The sequence below is a fragment of the Anoplophora glabripennis genome, unplaced genomic scaffold, assembly GCF_000390285.2.
Source record: "Anoplophora glabripennis isolate ALB-LARVAE unplaced genomic scaffold, Agla_2.0 scaffold617, whole genome shotgun sequence".
NCBI lineage: Eukaryota > Metazoa > Arthropoda > Insecta > Coleoptera > Cerambycidae > Anoplophora > Anoplophora glabripennis.
In genome coordinates this window covers 27337-44114 of record NW_019416694.1, presented here as the reverse complement: position 1 = coordinate 44114, position 16778 = coordinate 27337, and the positions used below count along the sequence as shown (strand labels likewise).

The following is a 16778-nucleotide window of genomic DNA, read 5'->3' as shown; positions in this document are numbered from 1 at the left end:
ATCTAATAAAAATCCTCAGGGGTATGTTATAAGCTTATTATGAATAGCCCCATCCATTTATTTCGCGAACAAAGCAATATAAATTTCTTTAGGCTGTTAGATTTTTCTTTTCTTCATCAATTTTTCTGATATACTGACCAAGTCAAACAAATTACCATACCGCCATTAAAAAACAAATAAAAACCAAAAGCAAATCACTCCAAACCAAATTTTGTTTAGAAAAGGCTAAGGAAAATAACACAGGCACACAAAAAAAGCCCAAACCAAAAAAACCAAAGAAATCCGAGCCCCGAAACTGAACCAAGAAGAAAAAATCAAGAACACCCCACGAAGAACGGAGAAAAAAAAAATGTTGGGTGAAAACTGAAGCAAATATGGGTCAAAACTGATTTTGTCCTAAATTTTGTCCAAAAGTATTATTTTCCAAATCCAAATAGTGGATTTTCTGAGAAAAATTGAGATCATGGATAAATTTTATATGCTTTTTCATAATACCGTTCAAAAAATTGAAATCGGAAACACAAGAATACACTATACGGTATCTAAAACAGGTAATAGGCCCTATATGAACCTTCTCGTAAAGTGATAAAGTCGGAAACTAAAATATAAATGTTACAGACGAATTAACCTGGCAGTTTGTTTCTAATGAGTTTACCATCTCGTCAGGTAATACCACGTGCGAAGACAATTGGCGTAGCCGATTTTTAAAGGAAACATATGGTACATATATAAACAGAACAGCAGAGGCTAGCTTCCGTTGCCCCCTCCCCCCTCTTAAGTAAGCGTTTCTACAAAGATCTGATTCTGCTTAAATTTAAACTGTTCACGGTTTAATTTGGTTACTATTTTATTTGTTTTGGATGAACTTATTATGTCCACCGATTCACTGCTGACGTGGATAAAAAAGAGAAAAAATAGAAACATACCATATCTCTTTACATACCTTCGCGTCTGTATGGTAGTATAGTCAGTGTCAGAGGTCGTTGACACGGAGAATCACAAATTAAACACATACACTGTTTAAAAAATAGTAACATATTATTGTTTGTAAAAATTTTAAACGATTTAAAAAAAATATTTCATATCAATCAGATTAGTATCTTTATTTATTTTTACTGTTAGCTTTTTTAAAACAGTAAAAATAATTATTTCAGAACATAAATTAGTTTTATTTGCAATTAGTGCAAGTATTTACATACCAATATTGCTTAATACGTAAAAAATTGTGAAAATTTTAAAATTTTTGGGCTCTTCGTTTGCATTAACATAAAAAAAATATGGTGACTTTAAAGTAACACGTCGTTGCCATGGAAAACAATCTGTTTCCACTAAATTATTATTTTTCATTAGTTACGCTGTCTAACAGCTTATTAAAAAAATATGTTTACAATTAGTACGTAGTGTACCTATAGTTAATATTTAACAAATCATGTAAAAATTTTTTTCTTTAAAAACAACAGAATGTTATACAAAAACAATCTGTTTTGTTAAATTATTTTCCATAACTTCGCACAATGTAGTTGATTTAAAAACCACTGGCCAGCTGGTAGTGCAATTTAAAAACATAATTATAATTTAACTATTTATTTGATTAAGAAAAAAAAGAATTTTAGATTCGTATTCAGGGGACAAGTATTGTTACTGTAAAAAACTTCCCCCATTTAAGTTACACCTAGTAACAGGTGGACCATGGGAGCGGGAAGTTTTGAAAATGTTATTAAACGTTCAAGTCGAAAACAAAGCCAGGCCTTGGGTTTATCTAGGACTACTTTTCTTAGAAGTTTACACAAGGAAATCCAGATTGTCCAAGCATTGAAACCAACAGATCTTCCTCTTCGGTTACATTTTGCTGAAACGGTGCAACAGCATGAACTTGACGTTCACAATTTATGGATGTCTGATGAAGCACATTTCCATTTATCACCAATAAACAAAACAGCCATTATTAGACTTTGGAAAATCCACAAGAATTTCATCAACAGCCGTTACATAGCCCCAAAGTAACAGTATCTTGCGCAATATCTTCAATGGGAATCACAGGTCCCTATTTTTTTGAGGATCACAATGAAAATGCTTTAACAGTAAATGCTGCACGCTATACTGACATGATTAACCAGTTTCTTACACAGTAACTGAACATGTTTCCACAGAACAATAGCTGGTTCCCGCAAGATGGCGCTACTTCACATACCGCAAGGGTATCAATGGTATTCCGTGCGTAGTTTGTTTCCAGGTCGTGTTATCTCCAGACACGAAGACATTGAGTGGCCCCCAAGATCGCCAGATATTACGGTATGTGATTACTTTTTGTGGGGCTATCTAAAAAGCAAGGTGTTCATTGACAAACCACGAGATATTCGGGAGTTGAAAATGAAAATTCGGAATATTCCGTTGGATATGATGCGTCGTGTTATGCAGAATTTCAACGTTAGGCTTCAAGAGTGTATGGAGAGAAGAGGAGGCCATTTAGCAGGCATAATTTTTAAGAAATAAAAATGGCACACAATTATCTTGTTATTGCTATACTTTGTTTTAATTAAATACAGTTACTTCCGGAAATACGTCATTTTCAAAACTTCCGCTCCCATGGTCCACCTTGTATATTTAATTTTAATATACCTTCATTAAATAACTTTACAGTGACCGAAAGTATTCCTATTATTAAGGGATTCTGTCTTTGTTGCCCCTACTGAGGACTCTTTTGTAGATCTGCAGATTTCGCGGGCTAGATGAGTTTGGTCAAACTGGATGATACAATTTCAGGCTATAGATTTTAATCAAGTAATCTACGTACAAATATTTTGGCATATTGATGAAAGTAATCAATGGTATATGATTGGTGAGTGGCCGCATCGTCTGAAGCCGGCTTAACAAATAATAAAAATAACTGTTATCAAAGGTCTCTTAGGAGAACGGTTACATTTTAGTTCGACTGTGTCAACACCATTGTCCAAAATATCTAATAATAGAAACTTTCCTACATTTAGTAAATAAATATTGACCCTGAAGTGTTACTGTTACTGTTTCATAAAAAAACAACGATTGTATAAAAAAGTAATTAACCTTAACTGGTTCTAGCTCTCTCAGTCTACGTAGATGATATACTTACAAGTACAATTATCTCGCATTGCTGTTATTACTTGTCTTAATTTCAAACAACCTTCATGGCTGTCTAGTTTCGAAAGAGAACGCTCCCAGTGCAGGTGCAGTAGAGGAGAAATTGCTGCAGATTACCACAAGTGATTATTTATAATGTCTACGAACGAATAACGTAGGATCTGATAATAATTGCATGTATATGTTAATAGATGTCAATTAGATGATGAGTACATACAAGTAATGTTATTGAAAAACTACCATGCAGAAATATGTTGATAATTACAACCATACAGGAAATGTATTAATAGTGTAACTACAGAGTGTAACAGCAATGCGACAAACTATCAGGTTTGGTTCGTCTTGCCAAAAAAAGAACATAAAAAGATGAGTAATACTTTTGATGAGTTCTTTAATCCTTAGATTAGATTAGAAGTGAACCACAGTTTTTGATGATGAATATTAAAGACATAGGTTTCAATTTAAGGTACAGTTAGTAAAGTAGATATACAGGGTGTTCCGCCTAAGAGGGATTCTTCTGTAACTCTGCAACTGTAAAACTTATAAAAAAAATGGTTCTAATAAAATTTGCCTGGAATCCTGTGGGCCATGTAAAGAAAATATTTACATTTATTAATCTTACGAGTTGAATTTTTTTTTTCAAATGGGATGACCCACATTAATTGTCATGAATGAATGCAAAATTGAATGCCCTTTCGACTGATATAAGAGGCTTTTTTCGCGAGTGAAGTCGTATGTTGTAGTATGTGTAGTATGAGTGAATATTACGTTTTTGCGAGAATAATCAGTCATTTCAACTACTATGTGACGTCACAAGTTTAGATCAAATAACTGAACTCTTCACCCTTCAGCTGAATATTCTGTTGGTATATTCAACTAGTATCGTCAGACGGTAACTTAACCTTTTTCTTTTTGACATTTTGTTTGAATGAGGATAAAAATCGTTCAGCAAAATGATGGATTCTGATACGGCTGTGGAAATGGTCAGTTTAAATTTAAACTTTAGAGGCACAGATGTTTTAGTAAACGTAGACGTTGAAACTGCAAATATTTTACTTAATGGTCGTAAGATTAATTTTTTATATGGGACGTATTTGAGATCCACTTTACTTCAGGATTCTCCTCTTTTTTTTGTGACCTAGGCCAGATATAATATTGGTTGAATCATTTGTAATTCAGGTCTTTTTCATATGAATTACATAAAAAACCGACCTAACCTCTTTCTAGTTTAATTTTTTTTTTATAAAAATTTTATTAAAAATAAAGAGCATGTCACAATTTCTGTTTTGTAGCCATTGACATAAATGACCAAATTCCATTCTCTAACGATAACGATTATGTCGAATATCACATATCTTGCAACATCAGAATCTACATACTTTTCGCGCTTTTTAAATTTGCCACTTAAAAATATTCCAAAGAAAGCATTGATATATTCCTTCAGTTTTATTTGAAGCAAATACATATATAGTGAGATAACACCAATTCCCACAACACTAGATTACTGGAAGCAATAAAGGATGACAAATTATGGTTACTGGTTAGAAGTTAGAACCCATATGTCAAAGTTGTCAAAGTACATATGACAAGCTGCAGTGGCTGCACCACTGAATAGTGGATATATACATTTTCGCGATCTGTTCAGGTTAGACAAGGTTAGAAATAAGATTAAAAGAGATAGAAACAGTAACTACAAGTCAGACGTATTCACCAATATTCACTCGCGAAAAAAAGCCTAAGGTTGTCCATACTTTTCTCTAACAGTTTTCCAGGAAAATCAGGTTCTTTTCTAAAGTCCGTAAAAGTAGCTATGTAACAGCGTCAAGAAGGCCTTGGAAAACCAATTTTCTCTCATATTTTATCAAGACTGGGACTGACAGTGTTAATATTTACTGGCATGTTTAAAAAGTGGTTTGACAAACAAAAGTAAACCATTAATAATAACTAAAACAAAACGAAACAAACTGAAACACAAGGAGAAGAATATTTAGATCGCTGATTTACATCAATTGCGCGAAGTGTCCTCCATTTTGATTAATATACAGACGAATTTGGTTTTTAAAAGACAGTTCAATATTGGTCAGCATGTCTGGCGTAATTTCTTGAAATACTACTGTAATGTGCTGCCACATATCTTCTGCGGTAGTTGGTGGTGTAACGTAAACTTCGCTTTTTATAAATCCCCATAAAAAGAAGTCGCAACTTGTCATATCTGGACTCCTTGAAGACCAACACACTGGTCCCCCGCGCCCAATCCATCTGTTGGGAAAAGTTTCGTGTAAAAACTGACGAACCGCAGCGGTATTGTGAGATGGAGCACCTTCATGTTTCATCCACATTTATCGAAGTGTAGCTAAAGGAATGTCGCCTAACAAATCTTCTAGAGTGTTTGTTAAAAAGTTTAAATAAACAGCTCCAGTTAGATGCTGGTCAGAAAAGAATGGTCCAGTGACATGGGTTGTCCGGAATTGGTGAGGATTTACTGTGTCATAATAATGGCAATTATGACTATTAACGAAACCATTTTTATGAAAAGTAAAATCATCATCTTGATTTAACATCTCAAGTGCCCACTGACAAAACTCCAGTCTCGGCTGAAAGTCTACTTTTAGTAACTCTTTGTGTAATTGGACGCGATAAGAATGTGCTGTGCTGTGCTTTTGTAAAATCCTATGTATCGACGTTATATTAATAAAATTGCAAGGCCTTATTGACACTGTTACTACTACTACTTTTTCAGACATTAGAAAATAATCTGATTTTTCTGGAAAACTGTTAGAGATAAGTATGGACAACCTTATATCAGTTGAAAGGGCATTCAATTTTGCATTCACCCATGACAATTAATATGGGTCATTCCTTTTGAAAAAAAATTTTTTTCAACTCTTCAAGATTATTAAATGTAGGTTTCAGTATTTGCGAGTATGAATAACGTACACGTTTTGCTCACAGATGACAAGATAGAGTAATTTATGCCAAAACGAACTCTGAAAACTGCAGGTTTCTAACTCTTACGGTTTAGACGCTATCTAGCCTCATTTAGAGAGCTGAAAACGTGATTTTTTTTCAAAAACAACTGATCATCTCGAAAAAGATAAGTTTTAAACATCATGTACATTTAATAAACTCTACCGAATATTAATCAAGGAATTCAAATAATACCCAATAATATACAGGGTGTTCCATTCAAAATAACAAAGTTATGTAGCTGCCACGCGAAATGGAACACCCTGTAAAGTTAAACATGATTGGTCGTTGTCTCCTTCAAAGTACTTCCCTCCCTATTCACAAACTTTCGCCAGCGGTGTTTCCTGGATAGCTTGAAATGACCTTTAAAGATTGTGACGTGCAAAAGCCATGAGTTATCTCGCCACAACTCTGGTCTCTCTTTGCGGATTTTTTCACGTAACCGTTGTAAGACGCCTTGATAGTACACACGGTTCACTGTTTCACCTTGAGGCAAGAATTCAAAATGTAAATTCCATTAAAGCTGAAAAAAAAAAATCGTGAGCATCACTTTGACATTAGATCGAGACTGACAGACTTTCTTGGGGCGGAGATTCTTTGCCAATTCATTGTGATGACTGAACTTTTGTCTCAATGTCGTCTCCCGTTATGTTCCTTTGCACATGTTTCATTGTCATTGGATTCTTCGAGTAGTTACCGACAAACGTCCACGCAATTTTTCTTCTATTGGTCGGTCATCAAACAAGGAACATATTTTGCAAATGAGATGCTAACCTCATCTGCAATTTCTCTAACAGCCAATCGGTAATTTGCACGCACCAGTTCTTTGACTTTCTGAACGTGGAAATCCTCAGTTGAAGTCGAAGGCCTTCCTGGTCAAGGGTCATCTTCAATTGACCGACAATCACTTTTAAATCGTAAAAACCATTCGTAACATTGCGTACGACCCAGATCATCTACTACCATAAATATGTTTGTTATATTTAAGCCTCAGCATAGAGAAGCAGAACAGTATTGTCGGCGTTTGTAACAGAACTAGAAATTTACTAGGATTTAAATAATATATTTATTTATAAAAAATTACATCCAAGGTCATAATGATCCGTAGAAAAAGTTTAAAAAGGAATATTATGTTGATATTTCTACAGAATATTAACATGTGTTAAAGCTGCAATATGCTCAATAGATATTGATAAACGCAAATTTGAATCAACGGATGAAGATTATTGACTTTTTTAACTGGTAGGATAGACTAAATCCACAACTAAAACTCAGAAACAGGCGGATTTTTTTTTGGGCGTAGGGGGGCAGGAACAAACCCTTTAAATAATGCGCTGGTGTATGGCCGGCCCATGATTTAACTTTTGCTCCCATCATTTCCTTTATCTCTAAATTAATCTCTAGACCTAAAATGTCAGCTAATAACCATCTTCTTTTGCAGGAGTTCCTAGCTGCAGTCCAAACTGGCTCTTCAGACTTACGCAAGGTGCTGCGGTCTAGCGAGACGGGCCGCACGTTAGTCTCTACGGGTCCGAGGGTAGTTCACGAATCGCAGAAAAGTAATAAAGTAACCGACACCGAGGAGACTAGAGAACTCAGTTCGGTACTCCCGGATGGAAAAATTGTCACCGAAACTCAACGCACCACCGAACACGAGGAGGTCAGGGACGACGAGCTGCCGGAGGGTTCTCCCGATCAGGACCTTCAGAAGGAAAGTTCGGAAAGGTAAATTCTAGCACATCTTCAATTAATGATTCTGTTTAAAACAACTACCACAAGTGCTGTATTCTCCGATTGGCGATGAATTACACCGTCAGTATCTAGTAAATAGCTAAGGTCCTTCATCAAGAGAGTCATCAGACACAGATCAGTTTCGAACTTATTAGTCCTCACCAGTATGCCGTAGGTGAGAGGATCGGATTGTATATCTGCTCATGCGTTGAACGTGAATGATATATCCTGTAGATCATATGCCATATGCATTATGACTTTATGTCTACTGGAACATTGACTATTGACACAAAGTGACTTACTAATATGTAGGCGCTATGCTTGAAAAGCTTATTCCGACTATTGCGATATTAGTCATGATTCCATAGCACTTACAGATTAGTATGTCACTTTGTTCCAAGCAACGCTTTATGTTAGTATGCATTCGAGTATTCATGACCGTGTCGAACTTAATAATTTGAATAGGCTAAATTAATAATAAAAATTATTCGTATTCGTAAATCTGATCTTGAAACCCAACTAGTATTCTATTTTTACTGATTTTTTTTACACTTTCTTCAAAATGCGTAAGTTTTAATTCTTAAAATATTGCCTAAATTCGTTGTTTTTAACTATAACATGCTGTACACTTAAAAACACAAATTAAAACAGGTTTGGCTCATTCATTCTAACCTGGCCTCAGGAATCTTCCATTGTATCGGGATCTTAATGAAACACCATGTGCAGTGTGTCCCCGGAAGGGGTACCGCTCTCTTGGAAACTTTTTTATTGTTGATTTTTCGAGAAAGAGTTATTCTCGATAAAAAGTTTTGCTTATCTTGGAAAGCCATGGGCAGTAATCAAATATATAATAAAACATACAGGGCGTCCAAAATATTTCAAAATGTCAAATTTGCCCTAAGCGAAGTGTCTTTCGTTTTCGCTAAAACGTGTATCTAACAAAGTTGTTAGAGAACTCAAGCTCTCTTCCTCGGAAGTAATTCGTTTTCGAGTTTTTGAAACGGGCGATATCTTTTTGAAATATCAAAAAAACCTAAACCGACGAAGTGGCAATCAACCCGGAAATTGTTCTACCAAGCTATTTTTATATAATATTAAATTTAAAATAAAGGTTTACTTATTTTTTACAATTTCTGTCTGCGTTAAGTAAGATAGCTAAAAATCGCGTCTTATTATTTGCAAAATGTGACTATTCTTTTTTGACTAAACCCTACATTTAAGTATTTTTTGAACTCTCGAACAACTTTGTTACAGTTTTTAACGAAAACAAAAATTAAAAGCACTCTGCTTAGGGAAAATTGAACATTTTAAATTTTTTTAGACGCCCTGAATGTTTTATTTAATATTTGATTACTGCCCATCATTTCCAAAGATAAGAAAACTTTTTATCAAGAACAACTTTTTCTCGAGAAATCCACTATAAAAGAGTTTACAAGAGTGCGGATCCCCATCTGCGAACACACTGTATATATTTATACTATTATACAGGGTGTCCCGTTCATGTTTCAAAAAACGTGTGTGCGAGTTCCTCATGGTAAAATAATGGGGATAGTTCATGTAACTTTTTTTCTTAGATGCCTTGTTTTCGAGATACAGTGTGTTCAAGTTGTTACTAGCCATATGATTTTCCTTAATTATCTTTAAATCGGCTAAAGATAAAAATGTCAAAATTTGTATACGAGTAAACATCAACTGTGCGTTAAAAATAATGTGCAAACGGCTTCTTTCTGAAAAGCAGTGTCACCGATACAGGTAATTGGATGGGAACAATTAAAAAAAAAATATGTTAAAAGTCAAAATTTATTATATTTCTAAACGGTTCTGTAAACTCTAAAGCATACTACAAAAAAGGTATCCTTGTCGAAATTCGGTAGCATGTACTATTTTCGAGAAAAATGAAGTTGCATTTTTTTGCTCACATAAAGCGGCATAATAAAATATTAAATTGAAAGAGGACTTTACCATTGAATGAACTGAAGACATTTAGCTACCAACAGTATTTGCATTCAAGATTATAATTTTAATTTCTTACATATCACAAGAAACAGTTAAATTGTAAAACATTTTATTAACTAAAAAAAAAAATTGAAATTTATTTTAAGTTTCAGATTGTTGTAAGGATAGACTAGCAAACTCTGATTTAATTTTAAATTCTGTGAAGTTTTTATTTTCTTGCGTTCATTCTGTAGTTTGTTATGGATTTTTACCTAAAACAGAGTTATTCCAATTGCAGTGCCATATGTATTGTTACATTATTTGCAAATTGTAAGAAATAACTACGTCCATAATTCTCATACCTTCTATAATGTAACAATGCAAGTATATTTGTATGCATTACACGTTCTATTCTCCATTTTCAGTTCTGTTGATCTTTTAAGGTAACAAAATGCATTCTTAAAAATGTATTGTACTTTCAGTATCTAGAAGTCTGTCACTGTTAGCGCTTGTTAACATCTGTGATTAAAAAACTAACAATTGAAGACATTATGCGGCAACACTGAAAAGTTATATTCAATACATCGCACCTTGTACATGACCTTAGCTTATGGTCTACATTAATTAGAGACCAATTATAATTTAAAGATCAAAGTTTTTCTTGTTGTTAAGGTTATTAAAGTCCATGTAACGGTCACGGTAGCAGCTATTTGACGACAACGACTTTTACGTTTATATAAACCAAACTGACGGATATTTTCAGGTATCTGAAAACCAGAGACCAAGAAGATGTCGATTACGTAGCTGACGGTGTAAATATAGGACACGAAATGAGGTTCAAAACGGAAACTATGGAAGTGGAGCGCCGCGGGGATGGGGTGGATGAGCCAGATTTTTTCGAATCTCTCTCGACTAGGGCCAAAAGAAGGGTTAACAACAGACAGCAGCCGCACAGATACAGAGGTAATCTTTTTTTAATTAAATCAGTGTAAAGGTGAATACAGGGTGCTTCATAATTGGATGTCAATATTGAAGGGTGTTAATCTGTGCGTGATTTTAAGACAAAAAGTTCATATAAACATAGGTCCGTTTTCGCTTTATTTTTGATATACAGGGTGATGAATATCTGTTTGTAAAATTGTTTTTTTTTAATAACTCCGAAACTAAATTAGATAGTTTTATAAAACTTAGTATGTGTAAACTAGGTGCAGAGACACGTCTTTTGCATAATAAACGAATTTTCATTTTTAACCAGTGGCGTCCCAATTAACTTCAACCTCATTATTTTGAATGAAAAAAATGATACGCCACTGCATTTTTGAAAAACAAAAATTATTGTATAAATGGTGCTTTATTTTGTAATAAAAAAGATCTCTTGAGTTTTTTTCTTATCTTGCACTGTTTTTTAGTAAAAAAATAAAGAACAACAATAATTATCTGTACGTGGAATGAAGTACTTTTTACACATTTTATGGAAATAATTCTTTTACTAGATAACTTATACACATTATTGTATAATATTATTAATAATTACGATTGACGATCAACAAATAACAATTTTGTGAAACGAAAAAAACAAACAATTACATCAGTTGTTGAAAATGCCCTCCACCTGCAAGGATACATGCTTCAGCTCTTCTTCTCATATTAGTGCGGACTCTTTGAAAAATGTTGTCAGTGTTCCTTATTACATCACAGGAAGCTCTTATGCGATTCCTCAGGTCTTCTACAGTGTTAACCGGAGTGTTGTAAACCAGAGTTTTCAGATGCCCCCATAAGAAGAAGTCCGCACTATTCAAATCTGGGGACCTGGGGGGCCATTGTTGGGGTCCACCACGGCCTACCCATCGGTCATGAAATGTGCGATTTAAATATTCTCTTGCTTCTCGATGGAAATGAGCTGGTGCACCATCATGCATGAACCACATTCTATTTCTAGTTAAAAGTGGCACTTCTTCAAGTAATACGGGCAAATCCTCCTCTAGAAACCGACGATATGTACGGCCGTCTAGCCTTTGTGGCAGAAAAAAAGGTCCAATTAAGTGATTTTCAACAATTCCAACCCAAACATTCACGGAAAATTGTTCTTGATTGTTAAAGTTCACAATTGCATGCGGGTTTTCTTCGGCCCAAACATGATTGTTATGGAAATTTCTTATAGCGTTTCTAGAGAAGTTAGCTTCGTCTGTAAACATTATTTCACAGTCAAACAAGGGATTTTGCGCAATTTTCTCCAAAAACCATTGACAAAAGTTGATTCGCAAAGGAAAATCTCGAGGAAGTAAGGCTTGGACCCGTTGAATATGATACGGGTATAACAGAAAATCGTGAAGAATTCTCCAAACTAGAATGTGCGAGATATTCAAGTTATTTCCAATTTGTCTAGTGCTAATATTAGGATTTTCATCAATTGAATTTAAAACTGCTTCTTCAACTTCTGGAGTTCTAGTAGTCCGATGGGCACCTTTTAATTGATTATTTGGCTTAAAAGTACCTGTTTCAGCCAACGTTCTATGTATGTTTGAGAATGTTCGTCTATCTGGTGTGACTCTATTCGGGAAACGCTCTTGATATAATCGTTTAGCCTCTGGCGCTCTGCCATCAGCCAAGCCATACATGTAATGAATGTCTGCCAACTCTTGATTAGTAAACTCAACCATTATCAAATAACACTGTACAGGTATTTTAAGTATCAAAATTGAGTTGAATGAACTGAACTGTCAAAATTAATAAATCACAACAGTAATCAACAACCACAGCCTACTAGGTAATCTTTATATCATGCTTTCTGTTTGGCTCAATGTGGGTTAGTATGTTGTTCTTTATTTTTTTACTAAAAAACAGTGCAAGATAAGAAAAAAACTCAAGAGATCTTTTTTATTACAAAATAAAGCACCATTTATACAATAATTTTTGTTTTTCAAAAATGCAGTGGCGTATCATTTTTTTCATTCAAAATAATGAGGTTGAAGTTAATTGGGACGCCACTGGTTAAAAATGAAAATTCGTTTATTATGCAAAAGACGTGTCTCTGCACCTAGTTTACACATACTAAGTTTTATAAAACTATCTAATTTAGTTTCGGAGTTATTAAAAAAAAACAATTTTACAAACAGATATTCATCACCCTGTATATCAAAAATAAAGCGAAAACGGACCTATGTTTATATGAACTTTTTGTCTTAAAATCACGCACAGATTAACACCCTTCAATATTGACATCCAATTATGAAACACCCTGTATAATCGGTCAATCTAGATAACTAGTGAGACTTGAAGAAACTCAAAATCGATACTTTTTAGGATAGCAGATTGATTTACTGTCATTATTTTTTTGAAAATATATGTGTATAATTTTATGATTTTATTTTTTTTTATATTTAGAAAAAAAAACGTACACATTATATTTTCATTAAAAATAATATATCCTTCAGATCTAAAAAATAAGATTCTCTAAATAAAAATAAACAATTGCAACTTTTATTTAATATACCTACATGCGTATATAAGCCATGATTTAGCGATACCTTTAGTTTATTTATTAATGCATACCTAATGACTCTTATTTTACGATTTCGATTATACAGGGTGATTTATCAATAATGCGAAATCTTTAAACTAGAGATACTACACATCAAAATATGATGCTTGAGCTTAACATGCCTTATTGGCCATGGAAGTGAATTTATTTGGCCACCTAGAAATCCCGATTTAAGCTCTTTGAACTTCTCAATACGGCCACAAATGAAGGAATGGCTTACAAAGAAAATATTAATTCCGTTGAGGAGTTACGACAAAACATACAAAAAGCTGTAAATGCGATTAAAAATAATCGACACATTTTATGTAAAAGATCTTTAAGAACGCGTATTGCAAAGTGTACTGATGTGGAGAGCGGACATATTGAGTATTTACTCTGAAGTTTTCTTTTTTTTTCTGTTACTGATTGTTATTTGTTGTTGTTATCCCGCACACTTGTAATTTAAAAGAATAAAAATTCTATAGAAGCAAAATATATTGAACGTTTAAAATGCAAATAACTCAAAAACCGATATTAGATGAATTAAACAATAGTACATTTTCTGTGTAAAATTGAACTGCCTTTTAGATTTTTAACTCGCTTTAGCTATAGTCATTAGACAAAAAAATATGTTGTGACTTACTGAAGTACAACAGGGTGTAACTAACGCCTTGTACAGATAGCAGTAAATTTAGAACTATAGTGGTTTGGTCTTCAAGTGAGGAGAAAAACTCTAAGTAGCATGGAAAACTTTATTCTACTAATTTCACCGGTAACACGAGACACAACCGAGCAGGAACTAGGCTTCAAGACTTCTGGTTCGTGCCTCGAAAGATAGGATAGAGGAACGCACAAGGGAAAACCCCTGTGAATATAACAAAACTGAAAGCCCGGAAAGAAACCGCGTCATTCAATTGAGGAGACAGCCATAGCCGAGTGGCTTTTATTATAGTTATTATTGTTTTAATAGAAAAGTGAACAGTTTGCTAAGGCTTGACAGTGGCGGACCGTTATTTCCTATTTTATACCTTGTATAATTGCTCTCATACTTTAGTGTTTGAATTTGTAATAAATAGTGTCAAGTCATCGGTTTATTATTTCGATGGAGACAACTGAGCAAACCAACCCCTATGTCTCCCCCAAGTGTCTTCGACATACATAAGAGACCCTTCTATTCAGAAATATTATCAACCGAATGACGAACTAAGAATGGTACCAACTAGTAGTATTAAATTAATGTAAAAATTCCAAAACAAAATAAAAATCTACCAACTTTCTAATGTGTAATTTGTATTAAAGATTTTTAAGACACAACAGAAAAATTTCTTACTGAATGAACCAACCCAACCTTCAATTGCAGCAACGTAATAAATGAAGAAGACATTACTCGGTAACCTTTGAAATGTCTTTGTCTTTAATTCTTTCCGGTTGACGTAAATTGACCACCGATGGTTTCAATAAAACAATACATTGAAACTAATGACGTATTGTTTCTTGAAATAACCGCAGACGTTGTCTGAAAATTCGAACAAATAATTCCGCAAGAAGTTGGTTCAATTCAATGTTCTATCATAAAAATTTTACGCAAAATTACACTAGATTACTGGCCCCATACATATATCCGTGTAAAATTACACAAGCATGTAATCTTGTACATTTTGTACTTTTGTACATTTAATAAACCATTTAATATGTGAAGATGAAAATACCTAATCGGTTGAGCCAAAACAAATTTTCAGTGCATTCATTGCAGTGAATTTCAGTGCAAATTCATGCTTATTTCTATTAAAAATAGTAAAAACATATAAGAGTTGGAGTAATTTATTTTAAAATGTAACAATTCATCAAAAATCGAACACAAAAAGTAGGTTAAGAAGTGGGCTTATATGCAGAATTTTTGTCCAACATTTTAGAAAATCTAAGCAAGTTAGAAACAATATCTGGTCACTGTACCAGTTATGTAAGTGTATTTCAGGATATAAGTAAAGGAAAAAAGCATATTTTTACCTCGTATGTTTATCTCACGTGTTCTAAATTTTGCACGCAAGTTGAACATACAAAATATCGCATATGGCACTATAAATATAATCACACCCCGCAGAATGCTTTTAGGCAACACTTGCATTAATCACATTTATTTAGTGTTTTTTTACAAATTTGCTAGACAAAACAAGAAAGATACATGTTCTGATGTTTACATGTTCTCCGTAATCTTTCAATGCAAAAAAATAAAGGAAGTTGCTCTAGTTTGGTGTTACGCTTCCTAGATGGATCTACTTGTTTTATCATTGTTCTACTAAAAGTGCAATTTTTCTATAAAACACCAGCCTTAAGCCGTGTAATTACAGATTCCTTGTGTTAAAGAAATGGGACTTTTTTAATGCCACTTTTCATTTAGTGCTTCTCTTTCAAAATTGCATCAAAATTACTTAAAAAAGGTTTTTAATAATACTTTAGTTGTTTTGTAAGATATTTTATTGAAATTTTAATTTTGCACTTTGAATTTGCGACGAGATATTTTTTTTTGTTGTGCAAACGATGAATACTATAGTCTATTTTTAAACTAAAAGGAGTGAATGCCAAAGACAGATTTACACTGCAAAAGTTACTAAAAACTACCCCAGATAGCATCAGACTATCAAGTATATACTCACTGCAAGTGTTTAACCTCATTTTGAGTACAATAAGCGTTCATTGCTTTTAAATGGGGTTACTCAAAATAATGTGCAATGCATAAATATCTAATTCTAGGTTTATTTAACTTTTATATATAAATTTTTAAAGTAGGTAGGTAAGTACTTACTACATAACATTGAAAATCTGAATATGAATGAAATAATATACTACAAACCAAACATATATAAATGATTGATTTCAGTTTTCACTTTTTAAAATTTTTTTTATTGATTCACATTTTTACTACACTTAGCATTGGAGTAATCATACAATGGTGTTTTTGTTACTTTGAATTGTTGCACTTCTACGAACTACGTTTATTAAGTTACCGGATAATTGACAAATAACTGATAACTGAACTTCGTTCGTAATATATCATCTGCAGGTGTTCAAAGTAACAAAATAAGTTTTTATAATTTATATTATTGGTAAAAATGAAGGAAAAATCAAGTATTTAACAATTTTCTGAATTATTTGATGAGTCAGTATCCATATCACTCTCGCTATTATTAATTGATATGATTAAAGGTTCAATGAGATCGTCCATAATTTCGTCAAGTGTTCCCATTTTTACTTCTTCCTTAAACACATGTTCTACACATTTTTTCCAGTTTATATTTGTTAAGAGCCTAAGAGCCTCTATTAGTAGTTCTATTACGCCCTTCAATTTATATGTTTTATTTTTGCTTGCCACTTCATTCTTCACCTATGCCCAAATCAATTCTATAGGGTTTAATTCACAATGATATGGCGGTAATCGTAAGGCAACTTTATTTTATTTTTTTGCATTGTCCATTACAATAACAGAATTACCTGATATTTTTTTCAAAAA

General features: G+C 33.3%; 1 protein-coding gene across 8 annotated transcripts in view; it reads left to right on the top strand.

The window, feature by feature from the left end:
• LOC108912242 (serine/arginine repetitive matrix protein 1-like) overlaps window positions 1-16778 on the top strand; it is a 208775-nt gene that overhangs the window by 165714 nt on the left and 26283 nt on the right. For all 8 annotated transcript variants that reach the window (XM_018717428.1, XM_018717426.1, XM_018717427.1 and 5 more), the window contains 2 exons: window positions 7526-7809; window positions 10514-10713. In XM_018717428.1, the coding sequence (XP_018572944.1) occupies window positions 7526-7809; window positions 10514-10713 (484 nt within the window). The remainder of the gene's footprint in view (window positions 1-7525; window positions 7810-10513; window positions 10714-16778) is intronic.